The 17,137-nt window shown below is 35.3% G+C and overlaps 1 protein-coding gene across 3 annotated transcripts in view; it reads left to right on the forward strand.

Moving 5' to 3' along the window:
- Positions 1 to 17,137, forward strand: part of AGPS (alkylglycerone phosphate synthase) — a 148,559-nt gene that overhangs the window by 110,192 nt on the left and 21,230 nt on the right. For all 3 annotated transcript variants that reach the window (XM_059055146.2, XM_067026340.1, XM_067026339.1), the window contains exons 18-19: positions 8,286 to 8,385; positions 10,502 to 10,559. In XM_059055146.2, the coding sequence (XP_058911129.2) occupies positions 8,286 to 8,385; positions 10,502 to 10,559 (158 nt within the window). The remainder of the gene's footprint in view (positions 1 to 8,285; positions 8,386 to 10,501; positions 10,560 to 17,137) is intronic.

Here is a 17,137-nt window from a genome sequence, read left to right on the forward strand (position 1 = left end):
TCCATACGTTTATTCTCTACATCTGCGTCTCAACTTCTTCCCTGCAAACCGGTTCATCTGTACCATTTTTCTAGGTTCCACATATTATATGCGTTAATATACGATGTTTGTTTTTCTCTTTCTGACTTACTTCACTCTGTATGACAGTCTCTAGATCCATCCGCGTCTCAACAAATGACCCAATTTTGTTCCCTTTTATGGCTAATATTCCATTGTGTATATGTACCACATCTTCTTTATCCATTTGTCTGTCTATGGGCATTTAAGTTGCTTCCATGACCTGGCTATTGTAAATAGTGCTGCAGTGAACATTGGGGTACATGTGTCTTTTTGAATTATGGTTTTCTCTGGGTATATGCCCAGTAGTGGGATTGCTGGATCATATGGTAATTTTATTTTTAGTTTTTGAAGGAACCTCCATACTGTTCTCCATAGTGGCTGTATCAATTTACATTCCCACCAACAGTGCAAGAGGGTTCCCTTTACTCCACACCCTCTCCCAGCATTTGTTGTTTGTAGATTTTCTCATGATGCCCATTCTAACTGGTGTGAGGTGGTACCTTTGTAGTTTTTTTTTTTTTTTTTTTTTTTTGTGATACGCGGGCCTCTCACTGTCGTGGCCTCTCCCGTTGAGGAGCACAGGCTCGGGACACGCAGGCTCAGTGGCCATGGCTCACGGGCCCAGCCGCTCCGCGGCATGTGGGATCTTCCCGGACCGGGGCATGAACCCGTGACCCCTGCCATCGGCAGGCGGATTCTCAACCACTGCGCCACCAGGGAAGCCCACCTTTGTAGTTTTGATTTGCATTTATCTAATAATTAGTGATGTTGAGCAGTTTCTCATGTGCTTCTTGGCCATCTGTATGTCTTCTTTGGAGAAATGTCTATTTAGGTCTTCTGCCCATTTTTGGACTGGGTTGTTTGTTTTTTTAATATTGAGCTGCATGAGCTGTTTATATATTTTGGAGATTAATCCTTTGTCCATTGATTCGTATGCAAATGTTTTGTCCCATTCTGAGGGTTGTCTTTTTTGTACTTTCCTTTGCTTTGCAAAAGCTTTTAAGTTTCATTAGGTCCCATTTGTTTATTTTTGTTTTTATTTCCATTACTCTAGGAGGTGGGTCAAAAAAGATCTTGGGGGGCTTACCTGGTGGCACAGTGGTTGAGAGTACGTGCGCCTGCCGATGCAGGGGACACGGGTTCGTGCCCCGGTCCGGGAGGATTCCATGTGCCGCGGAGTGGCTGGGCCCGTGAGCCATGGCTGCTGAGCCTGCGCGTCCGGAGCCTGTGCCCCGCAACGGGAGAGGCCACAGCAGTGAGAGGCCCGCGTACCGCAAAAAAAAAAAAAAAAAGATCTTGCTGTGATTTATGTCAAAGATTGTTCTTCCTATGTTTTCCTCTAAGAGTTGTATAGTGTCCAGCCTTTAATCCATTTTGAGTTTATTTTTGTGTATGCTGTTAGGGAGTGTTCTAATTTCATTCTTTTACATGTAGCTGTCCAGTTTTCCCTGCACCACTTATTGAAGAGGCTGTCTTTCCTCCACTGTATATTCTTGCCACCTTTGTCATAGATTAGGTGACCATAGGTGCATGGGTTTATCTCTGGGCTTTCTGTCCTGTACTGTTGATCTATATTTCTGTTTTTGTGCCAGTACCATACTATCTTGATTACTGTAGTTTTGTAGTATAGTCTGAAGTCTGGGATTCTGATTCCTCCAGCTCTGTTTTCTTTCTCAAGGTTGCTTTGCCTATTTGGGGTCTTTTGTGTTTCCATAAAATTGTAAAATTTTTTGTGCCAATTCTGTGAAGAATGCCATTGGTAATTTGAAAGGGATTGCATTGAATCTGTAGATTGCTTTGGGTAGTATAGTCATTTTCACAATATTGATTCTTCCAGTCTAGGAACATGGTATACTTCTGCATCTGTTTGTGTCATCTTTGGTTTCTTTCATCAGTGTTTTTTTTAATTGAGTACAGGTCTTTTGCTTTCTTAAGTGGGTTTATTCCTAGGTATTTTATTCTTTTTGTTGTGATGATAAATGGGATTGTTTCCTTAATTTCTCTTTCTGATCTTTTGTTGTTAGTGTATAGGAATGCAAGAGATTTCTGTGCATTAATTTTGTATCCTGCAACTTTACCAGATTTATTGATTAGCTCTAGTAGTTTTCTGGTGGCATCTTTAGGATTCTCTACGTATAGTATCATGTCATCTGCAAACAGCGACAGTTTTACTTCTTTTCCAATTTGTATTCCTTTTATTTCTTTTTCTTCTCTGATTGCTGTGGCTAGGACTTCCAAAACTATGTTGAATAATAGTGGTGAGAGTGGACATCCTTTGTCTTGTTCCTGATCTTAGAGGAAATGCTTTCAGTTTTTCACCATTGAGAATGATGTTTGCTGTGGGTTTGTCATTTATGGCCTTTATTATGTTGAGGTAGGTTCCCTCTATGCCCACTTTCTGGAGAGTTTTTATCATAAATAGGTGCTGAATTTTGTCAGAAGTTTTTTCTGCATCTATTGAGATGATCATATGGTTTTTCTTCATCAGTTTGTTATTATGCTGTATCACATTGATTGATTTGCGTATGTTGAAGAATCCTTGCATCCCTGGGATAAATCCCACTTGATCATGGTGTATGAACCCTTTAATGTGTTGTTCGATTCTGTTTGCTAGTATTTTGTTGAGGATTTTTGCATCTGTATTCATCAGTAATATTGGTCTGTAATTTTCTGTATTTGTAGTATCTCTGTCTGGTTTTGGTATCAGGGTGATGGTGGCCTCATAGAATGAGTTTGGGAGTGTTCCTTCCTCTGCAATATTTTGGAACAGTTTGAGAAGATGGGTGTTAGCTCTTATCTAAATGTTTGATAGAATTCACCTGTGAAGCCATCTGGTCCTGGACTTTTGTTTCTTGGAAGATTTTTAATCACAGTTTCAATTTCATTAATTGTGATTGGTGTGTTCATATTTTCTATTTCTTCCTGGTTCAGTCTTGGAAGGTTATACCTTTCTGAGAATTTGTCCATTTCTTCCAGGTTGTCCATTTTGTTGGCATAGAGTTGCTTGTAGTAGTCTCTTAGGATGCTGTGTATTTCTGCAGTGTCTGTTGTAACTTCTCCTTTTTCATTTCTAATTTTATTAATTTCAGTGCTCTCCCTCTTTTGCTTGATGAGTCTGGCTAATGGTTTATAAATTTTGTTTATCTTCTCAAGGAACCAGCTTCTAGTTTTATTGATCTTTGCTATTGTTTTCTTTGTTTCTATTTCATTTATTTCTGCTCTGATCTTTATGATTTCTTTCCTTCTGCTAACTTTGGGTTTTGTTTATTCTTCTTTCTCTAGTTCCTTTAGGTGTAAGTTAGATTGTTTATTTGAGATTTTTCTTGTTTCTTGAGGTAGGCTTGTATAGCTATAAATTTCCCTCTTAGAACTGCTTTTGCTGCATCCCATAACTTTTGGATCATCATGTTTTCATTGTCATTTGTTTCTAGATATTTTTTTATTTCCTCTTTGATTTCTTCAGTGATATCTTGGTTTTTTAATAATGTATAGTTTAGCCTCCATTTGTTTGTGTTTTTTATGTTTTTTTCCATGTAATTGATCTCTAATCTCATAGCGTTGTGGTCAGAAAAGATGCTTGATATGATTTCAATTTTCTTAAATTTACTGAGGCTTGATTTGTGACCCAAGATGTGATCTATCCTGGAGAATGTTCTGTGCGCACTTGAGAAGAAAGTGCAATCTGCTGTTTTTGGATGGAATGTCCTATAAATATCAATTAAATCTATCTGATCTATTGTGTCATTTAAATCTTCTGTTTCCTTATTAATTTTCTTTTGGATGATGTGTCCGTTGGTGTAAGTGAGGTGTTAAAGTCCCCCACTATTAATGTGTTATTGTCGATTTCCTTTTTTATACCTATTAGCAGTTGCCTTATGTATTGAGGTGCTCCTATGTTGGGTGCATATATATTTATAATTGTTATATCTTCTTTTTGGATTGATCCCTTGATCATTATGTAATGTCCTTCTTTGTCCCTTGTAACATTCTTTATTTTAAAGTCTATTTTATCTGATACGAATATTGCTACTCCAGCTTTCTTTTGAATTCCACTTGCATGGAATATCTTTTTCCATCCCCTCACTTTCAGTTTGTATGTGTCCCTAGGTCTGAAGTGGGTCTCTGGTAGACAGCATATATATGGGTCTTGTTTTTGTATCCATTCAGCAAGCCTGTGTCTTTTGGTTGGAGCATTTAATCTATTTACATTTAAGGTAATTATCGATATGTATATTCCTGTCACCATATTCTTAATTGTTTTGGGTTTGTTTTTGTAGGTCCTTTACTTCTCTTATGTTTCCCACTTAGAGAAGTTCCTTTAGCATTTGTTGTAAAGCTGATTTGGTGGTGCTGAATTCTCTTAGCTTTTGCTTGTCTGTAAAGCTTTTGATTTCTCCATCGAATCTGAATGAGATCCTTTCTGGGTAAAGTAATATTCGGTGTAGGTTCTTCCCTTTCATCACTTTAAGTATATCATGCTACTGCCTTCTGGCTTGTAGAGTTTGTGCTGAGAAATCAGCTATTAACCTTATGGGAGTTCCCTTGTATGTTATTTGTCGTTTTTCCCTTGCTGTTTTCAGTAATTTTTCTTTGCCTTTAAGTTTTGTCAATTTGATTACTATGTGTCTCGGCGTTTTTCTCCTTGGTTTTATCCTGTATGGGATTCTCTGCACTTCCTGGACCTGGGTGGCTATTTCCTTTCCCATGTTAGGGATGTTTTCGACTATATTCTCTTCAAGTATTTTCTCTGGTCCTTTCTTTCTCTCTTCTCCTTCTGGGACCCCTATAATGCGAATGTTGTTGTGTTTAATGTTTTCCCAGAGGTCTCTTAGGCTGTCTTCATTTCTTTCCATTCTTTTTTCTTTAGTCTCTTCCGCAGCAGTGAATTCCACCATTCTGTCTTCCAGGTCACTTATCTGTTCTTCTGCCTCAGTTATTCTGCTGTTGATTCCTTTTAGTGTAGTTTTCATTTCACTTATCGTATTGTTCATCTGTGTTTATTTGTTCTTTAATTCTTCTTGGTCTTTGTTAAACATTTCTTGCATCTTCTCTATCTTTGTCTCCATTCTTTTTCTGAGGTCCTGGTTCATCTTCACTATCATTATTCTGAAGTGTTTTTCTGGAAGGTTGCCTATCTCCACTTCATTTAGTTGTTTTTCTGGTGTTTTATCTTGTTCCTTCGACTGGTACATAGCCCTCTGCCTTTTCATCTTGTCTATCTTTCTCTGAATGTTAGATTGTGCTTTTGATGGGTACAACAATAAAATTCTTACATGAGATGTGAGGAAAGCATCTTTCTTATACCGTAACTATTCACGTCAATCAGAAGAGTATCCTTCAAATAGTCTTTTATGCTTCTTTGTGGGAGAGACAAGGTCTGAAGAACATTTCAGGAAGTACTAAGTCAAGTGTGTGTATTAACATCTTTTAGAACAAGTGTATTTAGGGTAGAATGTAAAGGCTTAAAATGTGGATTTTAGAGATTATTGGCTGGGCATTCGATATATCTGAAGGAGGGGAAAAGGGGGCCTTATTCTGTTTAATAAAAAACTTAATACATGCTAATGCTATTGGTAGCTTAGTGACTGATTTTGGAGAGAACCTTTCCAAATTAAAGGAGTAAAAATATACCTGTTCTTTTTTTTAAAATTTGGACGAATCTTTAAAAATGAACCTTTTATCTTAAAGTTCTTAAACTGCAAGAAAAAAAAGTGTATTTTTTTATATTATCAACCTAAGTTGATACTTAGTTCTTCTCTCGACAATCTAGGCTGTCAAGCCTCTTAATATTATAAACTGAAAACAAACAGGCCCAATAATCCAAAAGTCATTTGTTAACAGTAAAATCTGAATCTTTTAAAATAATAGAATCTATTTCTGTGTAGTTGAGGATATTTTATTCTTTTGCTTTGTCAAGTGGTAGCTTAACAGATATTATCCTCTCTTCCTTCTTCTGCCCTACCTCTCTATTCAGCATCCCTTGAGACTTCTCACCCTTCATTATGAAAATACCATTGTGATAAACCACTACTTACCGAAAGTTATTGGGAAGTAAAATATTCTGCCTTAGAACACCTTCTGTAACAATATTTAAGTATTGGTTCTTTAGAAGGTACTTACTTATAAGGCCTAAGGATCTTCATTATGTATTGTATTGCAGGTAGATAGAATTGGTATACATATTCTGAATTGATATGTCATTTATCACATAGCTGTTTTTTTAAGAAGGATTTTCTGATAAAAGCCTAATGCTCAGCTTCTGTGATCATCTTATAAAACCAAAGTTTAGAATGTGCAAAGTCTAACTTAATTGAATGATTTTGCTAAATAGGAGTTTTAAATATAGTTTTTATAGCACATACTTAACGCTTAACTATAGTTTGATTTTACTTTAGTTTGATTTGAGCTAATTAACAGTGGCTAAGGAGATTATTCTGTGTTAATGTAAATGTTGAATGTGTGAGATGTAATTTTTAAACTAGTTTTTTAAAAAGCTATTCTGAAATTAATTTAAAATAGTTATAGATCTCATTGAAATCAGAGATCCCAAGGAAAAGAACTCAGCTGTAGGATGAATTTATTAAGTTCATTTATTTCATTTCTGTCTTTTAAAAGGTACTCTGTATATTGGAATAGGAATTCTAACCCTAAATTTTCTGAGGAAGTTTTGTGGGAAGGACTTCCTAGCCAGTGAGTCTAACACAAGTACAGTACTCCAAAAAGTATATAGCACAAAAATTTTTTAGAAATTAAAGAATAATATAATGACTTTGGCAGCCACACTTTCTCTTGTCCAGATGATTTTGGAAGACATTAGTGTTTAAGTGTCTGAAATGATAGAATTGATCTATTAAAAGGTATTAGTTCTGTCACTTTCTGAAATGGCCCCAGATTAAGGTTTTCCAAAAAATGTTATTTTTACTTTGTTTGAGATACTGATCACTCAAGCTTTGTTGTAATTTTAGAAGCCTCCTTATCTACTGAATACTGAACTGTGTAATATAGCCCCTGGATTTGTTGGAAGGTGGCAATGTTCTATTAATATCGTTATATTTTCTATTCATTGATATTAATGATTCTCATATGAGTGATGTATATTTTACTAATTGCTGTAAACTCATTTCATTCATGTATCCTTTAAATTTATTTAAATTTGGTTATTCATAGTGATAGTGCCCTTGCAGTTAACACGATTTTCCAATTTTTCTTCGACTTTGTAAATCTGGTAGTTAAAATGTAAACATTCAAGGGATCTTTTTTATGGGTGAATTAACACTAGAAGAAAAACACAGCAGGCAAATTGACAGTAGCATTGTTAAACAGTTCATTTCTTCTATTCTGAGGCACCTAACATTTGGCCTAAAAAGCCATTAAAATTTTGGATTAGATTGTATTGTGTAGTAAAAATAGTATTTCCTCTGTTTGCTCTTTCTGTTAAATTAAATTCTTTGTGGGAACCTTTGTAAATTGCATTCAGAGATTTGACTGTGATTACCTTAGCTCCCTTTTAAATGCTTCACCTAATTACATTTTGAAAGCCCAGATATATATCATGTATATGATTTATTAATCTAAGATTCTTGATATCTTTTGCAAATACATATACAACATGCACACATATGAGACCTAGAGTGTAAAACCTTCAGAGATACTCTCTTAAGACCATGTCATTCAATTTGTTTTCAAAGTTGTTACTAATAATGTGAACTTGGTGAAGGTGCTGTGTTTTACCCAGTCTGATCATTTTTGGTATTTGAACATTTTTTTCTTGTTTTCTAGTTTTAAGTTCTCATATGTACTTCTGTTAACTTTGAGGAAGCTTAGAAGACTTATAATGGATCACCAGGTTCCATGTAGTCTGTTTTGGGGCTGTCTATAACTGCAGTATACTTTGTTAAAAAAGAAAAAAAAAAAATCCCTTCTGAGGAAGTGGAATTTTGTTTATTTCAGGCCAGTTGGAGAAATATTTACATTATCTTAAAATTAAAAAAATATTTTTTGGGTAATAGTCCAGACTTACCAAAAAAGTTATAAAAATAGTACAAGTAGTTCTTAGATATCCTTTATCCAGCAAATCTGTTTTCTATCCATGGAGTAAGAGGGTGGGTAGAGAATGAGATTATGGCTTAAGCAATTCATTCAGACAATCTTGTCTTTAAGTTTCTAGGTGTTAAATCTGATTTCACTTAAAGCCTTGTGGGGGATTTTGTCTGTTTGTTTTTTAGGGTGACTCAGACTTATGATGCAGGTGCATGTATCTATTTCTACTTTGCCTTTAACTACAGGGGAATCAGTGACCCACTGACTGTGTTTGAACAAACTGAGGTAATTTTGCACACATGAATATAGCTCTTACATTCTTTTATTAATTTAAGTAAACTTTACTATCAATTTATGAATTTTAGTTTGACTTTCTTTAATAACTTGTGGTTTACCTGGTTGATAGCCCATAGAAATGAGAAACATAATTTTTACACTGGATTGAATACTGAATTAGAAGTCTAAAATTCATATTCCCTATACATATTACAATTAATATTCTAAAATTAATATTCTATTGCCTGTGATTCTTTGGATATTACTTATAGTACATAATAACTGATTAAATTAAATAACAGAAGACTATAGGGACCCTTGATATCACTTCGGCAGCCCACCCAGCTCTATATGGTGACTGCTTTTGAGGTCAGCGGCTCTAAAGCTTTTGGCCTGTGTTGCTGTTATTTCCTAATTCTAGGTTTATAATTTTTTTGTTTGCTTAAGTTATATGTAGGCCTTTGAGGTTCATTTGCCAGCATTTTCTATTACATTTCTTAAATGACCTTAAGCGTCTAATTTTTATAACGCTTTCTGTTTGATAGTCAATATTTCTGATGACAAGTATGCCTAGAGTTGAATGAACAGATTAGACTGTGGAGGAAGCAGGAGGAGACTGGGGACTGGGGTTTGTTAAAACCTCAGGTGTCCTAGTGTTAACTCTGTTGCCTGTCTCCCAAAGGTAGTACCACAAGATGATTTTCAGTGGCATACTTTTAGACCCAAACCACAGAGTATGGTTGGATCCATCTTATGCCTCCTTTTTTTTTTTAAACAGCTTTTCTGAAGTATAATTGAGATATAGTAAACTGCACATAATATGTACAGTTTCATGGGTTTTTACATATGTATGCACCTGTGAAATTGTAACCCCAATCAAAATAATGAACATATCCATCATCCTCAAAAGATTGAGTCCATTCCTGTCACCTTAGCCTTTTAGTGTTTTGGTATTGCCCTCTGGCTACCCAAAGGCCCCTTCCCCATAGTACTACAAAAATGAAAGTGTTCCTTCTTTCCCAAGCCAAACTGCCATTCTCTAAGTGCTGCTGGTTTCAAGTAGTTATTGCTTTACTTAAAATAATTTGTTAGAAGACATAATCTCTTAGAGTAGGGCTAGCATATGTATGATTCATTTGAAAAACCCTAAATCCTCAGTGATGAGGGTTCTTACAAATTACTTTGCAATGAGATGCGGTCCATCTGTCCCTCCTGAAGGGAGGGCCTCTTCTACTGTGACCTAACTCTGATGGTTTGTACACACCCAAGTAATTCTGGGAGGTTCAAGGCACTGTAGGGATTTTACCTCATATCTGTTACATACTCATGAATTGAATGTAATTCCGGTTTCTGTAACCCTTCTTTCACCCTGTACTTCAGTCATTCTATATATTGCTTTAAGTGTTTATCTTTCTAACCATATTGCTCTATAAGGAGCCTAGTTGGAGCATAACATGTTAAGAGGATAAAACAAGGTTTTTTTTTCACACTTAGATATTCCATAAGCCTGAGAAGTAATTTGTCCCAAGGCATTGACCTAAGAAATGTTCTCCATAAGGGTTTTTATCATTAATCCCTGATAGCTTTGCAAGTAATCTTGAGTCTTATGCCCACTGTATGATATTAGGTGAGTAATTTAACCATCTAAGCCTCATTTTCTTTATCTGTGAAATAGGAGTAATTGAAATTATTCCATAAGGCTTTAGTGAAAATAACTGAGTTATTCCAGGTAAATTGCTTAGTACTTTTCTGGACATACCATATATAGTCAATTAATGTTTGTTGGTATAGTGAGATGTTTACTTCAGAGTAGGACCGGACTCCTCACAAAACTTTTTTTTATTGTTATTAATCATTTAGTGCTGATGAATTGATCATTTTGCCTTCTTTTTCTTTTCTAGAATCTTGATGTAACAATTGTAGACACTGTGACTATTCACTAGAAAAAAACTTATAAAGCTAGGCTGCATATTTTAATTGCTCTTTAAATACAGTTAACCTAAGAGAAAGGGAAATTAGGCTTCTCATTTATTATTTAACCCAGAAAGTATGTATCTCCTTTGGGCATTGGGTCTTACTCTTTCACCTCAAAGTGATCTATTTGTTGTTTTGTTTCCAAATACAGGCAGCTGCTAGAGAAGAAATCCTTGCTAATGGAGGGAGCCTGTCACATCACCATGGAGGTATTCTTTTTGGGGGCTAGAATTTCTAATATTCCTACTGTTTAAAATATTTGGTTTGATACAGTGCTGGGGGGGGGGTCATAATATGAGTAATTTGAGAGCACTAGGGCTCTCTTTGAAGTTGTTATGTCTGTCACTGAGGTTGCCTGTGCTGTGGTAGTAACTGACAGAAGCTTGATTTGATAAGCCTGCCTAGATAACAGAACCTAGACAGCCTTCTGAGTTCTCAGGAACTTCATGTCACCCAAGATAGCCCAGCAAGCCTGGGAGGTATTTGACCATTAGAGCAAAAATTTTTTAAGGGGGAAAAGGAACCTACCTAAATATTTTTTGTTTTTTTTAAATAAATTTATTTATGTTATTTATTTTTATTTTTGGCTGCACTGGGTCTTCGTTGCTGTGTGCAGGCCCTCTCCAGTTGCAGCGAGCAGGAGCCACTCTTCATTGTGGTGCACAGGCCTCCCATTGCAGTGGCCTCTCCTATTGGGGAGCACGGGCCCCAGGGGCGCGGGCTTCAGTAGTTGTGGCACGTGGGCTCAGTAGTTGTGGCTCGCGGGCTCCAGAGCGCAGGCTTAGCAGTTGTGGCGCACAGGCTCAGCTGCTCCGCAGCATGTGGGATCCTCCTAGGCCAGGGCCCAAACCCATGTCCCCTGCACTGGCAGACAGACTTCCAATCACTGCGCCACCAGGCAAGCCCTACCTAAATGTTTTTCATCCACTATTAGAATGTAGCTAAAGTCAGTTGTACTATATATTGAATAGCTGTTTGTTCTGCCCACCCAAAATTCAGCAAATTAATCAAAGTGGGATATGAAAAAATCCTTTTTCAAGATTTTAATGCTGTTTTAGTATTGCTTTTTGATCATTGTAGTATTTTTATTGGAGAGTTGATCACATCAGTAAAAAAAATTATATATCTACCTATATTATATCTACCTAGACATATCTACCACTGTTTTTAATATATCCCTCAATATAAATTGGTGCCTAGAAAATAGATGTGTGTAGATTTTTCTAATTAAAAAAATTTTTTTAGGGAAGTGCATGAAGATAAATGACCACTGAATTTAAAAATTTCAGCTTATACTCCTACTCTGGATTCTCCGTATCCCTGTTTCCCTGTTTGATTTTCCATCATAGCACTTAGCATTATCTAACATGCTATATATTTATACTTCTTGAGATTAGCTATCTCCTCCTACTGGTAAGTAGGATCCATAAGGACAGGGACTTCTGTTTCATTTCTTTGTACCAGCACCTAGAACAGTGCTTGGCCCCAGTCAGCCCTCCATACATGTTTGTAGGATGATTGAAAGAATTTTGGTAGAAAACAGAGTGGGCTGTGGAGGATCTGTGTTCATGTGACATTATTGCAGCCAGGCCTGAAGAAGGTTGATAATGTGGATGAATGAAATAGAAAGACAATTCCCAGCATCATTGTATCAATTTAATCTTTTGCATTCCCTCTACTTCTTCTTAACCTCCACAAATAAATTTCTAACTTAGCTGACTGATAAGCATTAAAGTGAATGAATTTGTTCTTTTCCTCCTTTTCCTGTTTATTACCTTTTGATGGAGATTCTAATGAATGTTAGAATGACAAAAATGAAGAAGGGAAGAAACTGGATATTAGAAATGTCTCAAGTGAAATTAAAAACTTTTGATTAATCTAAAAGTCTAAACCTAATTTTGGAACTATAAACATGAGGTATTTCATAAAGGTGCTTAGAATTTTAGCACCTTCCTTTAAAATGTTCAGAAAGCTATATACTTTATTTTAAATCTTTTTTGTATATTTTATTTTAGGATGCCACTATATTACTATGTAATTTACAAGTATACTTTTGTAAAATTACCTAATATCATTAAGTAATATGTTCTTCATTCTAAATTGATTGCATGGAGGGAGGAAACAGAATAATTTAGCTATAATTACTTATTTGAAGAAAAAAAGAATTTTCCTTTCCATAGCCAACAATTTTGCCTTTTGGTACATGTCAGCAGCCAACAAGTGCACTTTTTCCTTTAAGGTCAGGAACTGGAGGAGCTATGTTTGTGATAGTAAATATGAGAGAGATGTGATTCTGCAAGAGGGTGAGAATAGCCACATCTTGTACTATATAGAAAGAAATAGAGGCTTAATTGTTATTTAGATAACTGGGTTATATGAACTAATTTCCTTAATTGTGAGAGGATGTTCTTCATTTACTTAAGATTTACAGTGCGATAAATTTTACAGAAGTTATGGAAGTGACCAAATGACCTGCAACATTGTAGACGGAAGCCAAACCAACGCTTTTTTTTCTTGCCAATGACACTTTACTCCTTTAGGATCTATGAGGATATTCAGGTCCTGCCAATAGTGTGTATATGTGAGATGCTGAAAGTCTAGTATGGCAGAAGTGTTGACAATACTTATTCAGGTACACACCAGACACTGAGAGCTTCTTAGCAGGCTCTAACAGAACCTACATAAACATACTTGAAATAATGTATGTGTGAAGCTGTCATTACAGGAAAAAAAAAAATACACACAAATTTAAAATAATAAAGAGTTAAGTAATTCTAGTACAAATTTATTTGAAACTTAGACTTTATTTATGAAAGCTATGGTTAATAATCTGTTTTATTATTCAAGAAACACAAATAGAAATTAAAGAATAGTTGAAAAGATATAAACCTTAATTAACTAAAAGATCATGATTATTCAATTCTTGATTCCAAAGCAAAATAGCTCTTGGGATATTTTTGATACCAAGTATTCCTAATGCTTTTTAATATTGTTGTATAATATGTTTTCCACATTATAAATATTACTGGTCCACTAGGCAATAGGATTTCAAAGAATGGTAGTCCTTCCCTTGAAGGATCTTGCAGTCCAGTAAGGTAAAATATTTATAGCATTTCAAAAGGCTGCTGATCAAAACTGGTAGGATTATGATATCATATTTTAACCAAGATAAGAGTCTCCCATTTTCTTTGAAAAGCACTCAAAAGGTGACTTTAATAAACATGTATATGCCATAGATGTTAAAACATCAAAGAGAAGGAAGATAAAATAGGGAAAGGAATTAACATTTATAAAGCTGTAAATATTTGCTAGGTGCTCTGTGTGACAGTCTCCTTTAATCCTGATCAAAATGCTGTGGAGTAGATATTGTTCCTGTCTTTCAGATGAAGATATATTAAGCCTCTGAGTATACAGTAACTTACTCCAAAGTATCAGCAATAATTGTTAGTGCCAGAATTTGAGTTTGAACTCAGGTCATCCTGCTTCAGGGTCCTTGTCCTCTGACTTAAGAACATAAGATGGTGAAAATAGGACAAAAGCTAAAAAGATTGAAATTGAAAGCCTTTGAAAAGAGGCACATACATTTAAAAGTATATGAGAAGAAATACTAAACGTTAGTCTTTCTCTTTTAAAATGTAAAGCCTCTGTTTCTTTAATTTTGACACTAAGTTAGTTGCTTTTCCTGCTTTAGATGTTAAAACAGAAATGAATGAACATTTTAATTTCCTCATCATAGCTATTTCATTGTTTTCTCAGTTCTTGCACGTAAGTCAGTTTGACTTTCTGCTTGTTTTTATACTTCCTGATTATAGTTTTCTAACATGTCAGCAGTATCAGGTAATAAAACAAATGCAGGTCAGATCATGTTACAATAAAACTTCTTGTATAATTTATGTGCATTTTCAGGTTCTAGGCTTATAAGCCTTTTTTTGTTGAAGACTCCAAGGTTGATGAAATAATTTAATTTTAGAAAATATTAACTTGAACTTGAATATAGCAAGGTTTGATTGCATATTAATTTATTGAGAGGTTCTGCCTCATTTAAATAGGAATCTTATTTCTATCACATTTCTCACATTTTTTATTTTCATGCAGTCAAAAATATGACTGTGTGGAAACAAATTCTGAACCACTTGGATTCTTCTATGGCTTAGAAAAAGAAACTAGGTAAGCCTGAACACAAAATATATTTCGTATGTGCTGGTAAAATGAAGATGCTTTCTCTTTGCTAGGTTGTCTTCTAAACCGCTTTATAAACACTGGCGTGCTCCAGGGCTCAGCCCAGAGCCAGTTCGTTCCTCCGTGTTTCCTCACTCCCTCAATGATTACTTTAGTCCCAGGACTTAAAACACCATCCTTATGCTGATGACTCCCAAATACCAGAAGAGATCACCACCACCACCCTAGTTCAAATCAGTTTTTTCCTACTGGGACAATTGCAGCCTCTTAATTGGTCTGTCCACCTTCACTCCTGTTCCCCTGCTGTCATTTCTCTTGCTGCCCAAGTAATCTTTTTAAAACTCAGTATTTTCTCCTCACATTCAGAATAAAATCCAAAGTCCTTATCAGGTTCTTCAAGGAATATACATTGTGTGTTTTATCTCTCTGTCTTCATCTCTTACTACTTTTTCCCTCTAGAAGTAGTGTCCTTGCTATTTCTCAGGCATATCAACCCTCTTCCCCCTTCAAGGCATTTGCTATTTATTCTGTCTCTTCCTGATGTTCTTTCTCTTGTTTTTTTCCCCTGGGATATTTAGATGGCTCACTTTCCCATCATGAAGATCTCTGATAAAAATATCACATTCTTAGAGGCGTATTCCATATTATCTTGTATAGTTTATGTGTTCCTCATTTGAATAAGTTCAATGAGGTTACTGACTGTATCTTGTCCGTCACTGTGTTCCCCAGTCCCTAGAACAATGACTGGCTGTTCTACATAGAAGTAGATGTTCAATGAATATGTTACGTGAGTAGTTAAGTGCCCAAGTGCTCACAGAATTTTGGGCAATTTTGCAAATTCTCAGATATCTCTGAATTTTTCATGTTAGAATGGCATTAGTCTCCTTGTTAATTTAGCTTCAAACGTTCAATAATCAGGCCTTGTTTGAATATAGGGTCATGTTTAATCATGAAAAGGCTCAGTTTATTCCATAATATTTCTGAGAATGTCTATTAGCAGAGTCAGTTATTCAGTGGAAAAGTAGGGTAAAATAATGTGCCTTTCTCTACAACTGCCCAACACCAGCCATTTTAGTGTTTTTCCATAGATGCATTATATATGTAAGATTCCATTTAAGCTTTATCTTAAAATAAATGCAAGTTTGAGAGGCTTACAAACAGAGGGGAAAAAACATAGGCTTTGGAATCAAATCTGTATTTGACTCTTGGCTCTGTATTTAACTACCTGTGTGACCTTAGGGAAATAACTTCTCTGAGCTGCAGTTTTCTCATCTGCAAAATGGGAATAGTACCTACCTCATATTATTGTAAGACTTAAGTGTGATAATGTATGTAAAGCATCAGAAGTGTCCTGCATATAGTGGTGCTTAAGAAACAGTAGTCTTCTAAAAAAATAAAAGCAGTAGACAGCACCAAGTGAAACTCTGGTTTGTATTCTTAACCCCCTACTCTAACCATTGAAGAAAGGGTTACAGTTTATTTGAAAAAGACCCATATATTCAAGGAATATTATTCAACAATTGTCTTAACATTTTCATCTATAACCTGCAGTTAGTCTCACCGTATAGGAGGTTCTGTTACAATCTGTATGAAAGAGCAGCACAATTGGCAACAAAATTTGCTATAAAAAATGTCTATTTTCATACATGCTTCTCTGCTTAATCATCTAATTTGTAAATTTCAAATATCCTGTGCTATTCAGTATAGTTTCATAAAGCAGAAATCTTTCCATATAAATTTTAAATAGAATGGGTTTAATTATCCTTCTAAAGTTAATAATAGAGCTCTCAAAAGGTTGCTTTTTATATGTGTAGGAATGATTTTCCTTAATTTGCATCCTGAACTTAAAACTCAAGGCAACCTCATAGGAACATCTTTAGTTACTGACCTTCAGGCAGTATCATGACATTCTCAGTACCATTTCTGAGTTCAAAAGTAGAAGGGCTGGGGGTTGGCAGAGTATTGATGCAGTTTCTCTTAGAGGGTTTGGCCTGTAATTGTGATTAATAACAGTTGCTTTCACTATCTGGAAACAGACAGGCTGGTTTGTCTGCCTACAATCACGCTGTGATAAATGGAGCTATTTTAACTCTGGTTTTGTGTATCAAAGAAAACAGATGTTGTCTGGAACTGGAGGCTATAGGAAATATAAAGCCTGCTTAACTTAATCTTCATAGTGCTTGTTTTTGTAACTGACGAGCTGGTCAGTTTAAACAGCAGCGTTTATGTCAGCCATGTATTTAATTTCAATTTACGGCTTAAGTTTTTAAGTTGTTCATTTGCTAAAATTATTCCTGAGGCCTTGTCAGGAAGTAAAAAACCTTGATTAAATATAACCAGTCTTAGTTTAAATATTGATGTCTTTACCTAACCAAAATTATTTACTGTTGTTCAGAGAATAATTATGGGGTAGCTGCTCTTAACAGTTTTTGTGGTCTTAACATAATCCAATAGTATCAGGAACTTTAAAAGTAAAAAGAGACTACTCAAAATAATGAGCAAAAGATCAGCTTTGTTAAAAACCTATAGTATGAAATAAAAGACATACAGATTGGAAAGGATGAATGAAACTATTGCTGTTTATAGATGACATGATTGTCTTTGTAGA

Source organism: Kogia breviceps, chromosome 2 (genome assembly GCF_026419965.1).
Source record: "Kogia breviceps isolate mKogBre1 chromosome 2, mKogBre1 haplotype 1, whole genome shotgun sequence".
NCBI lineage: Eukaryota > Metazoa > Chordata > Mammalia > Artiodactyla > Physeteridae > Kogia > Kogia breviceps.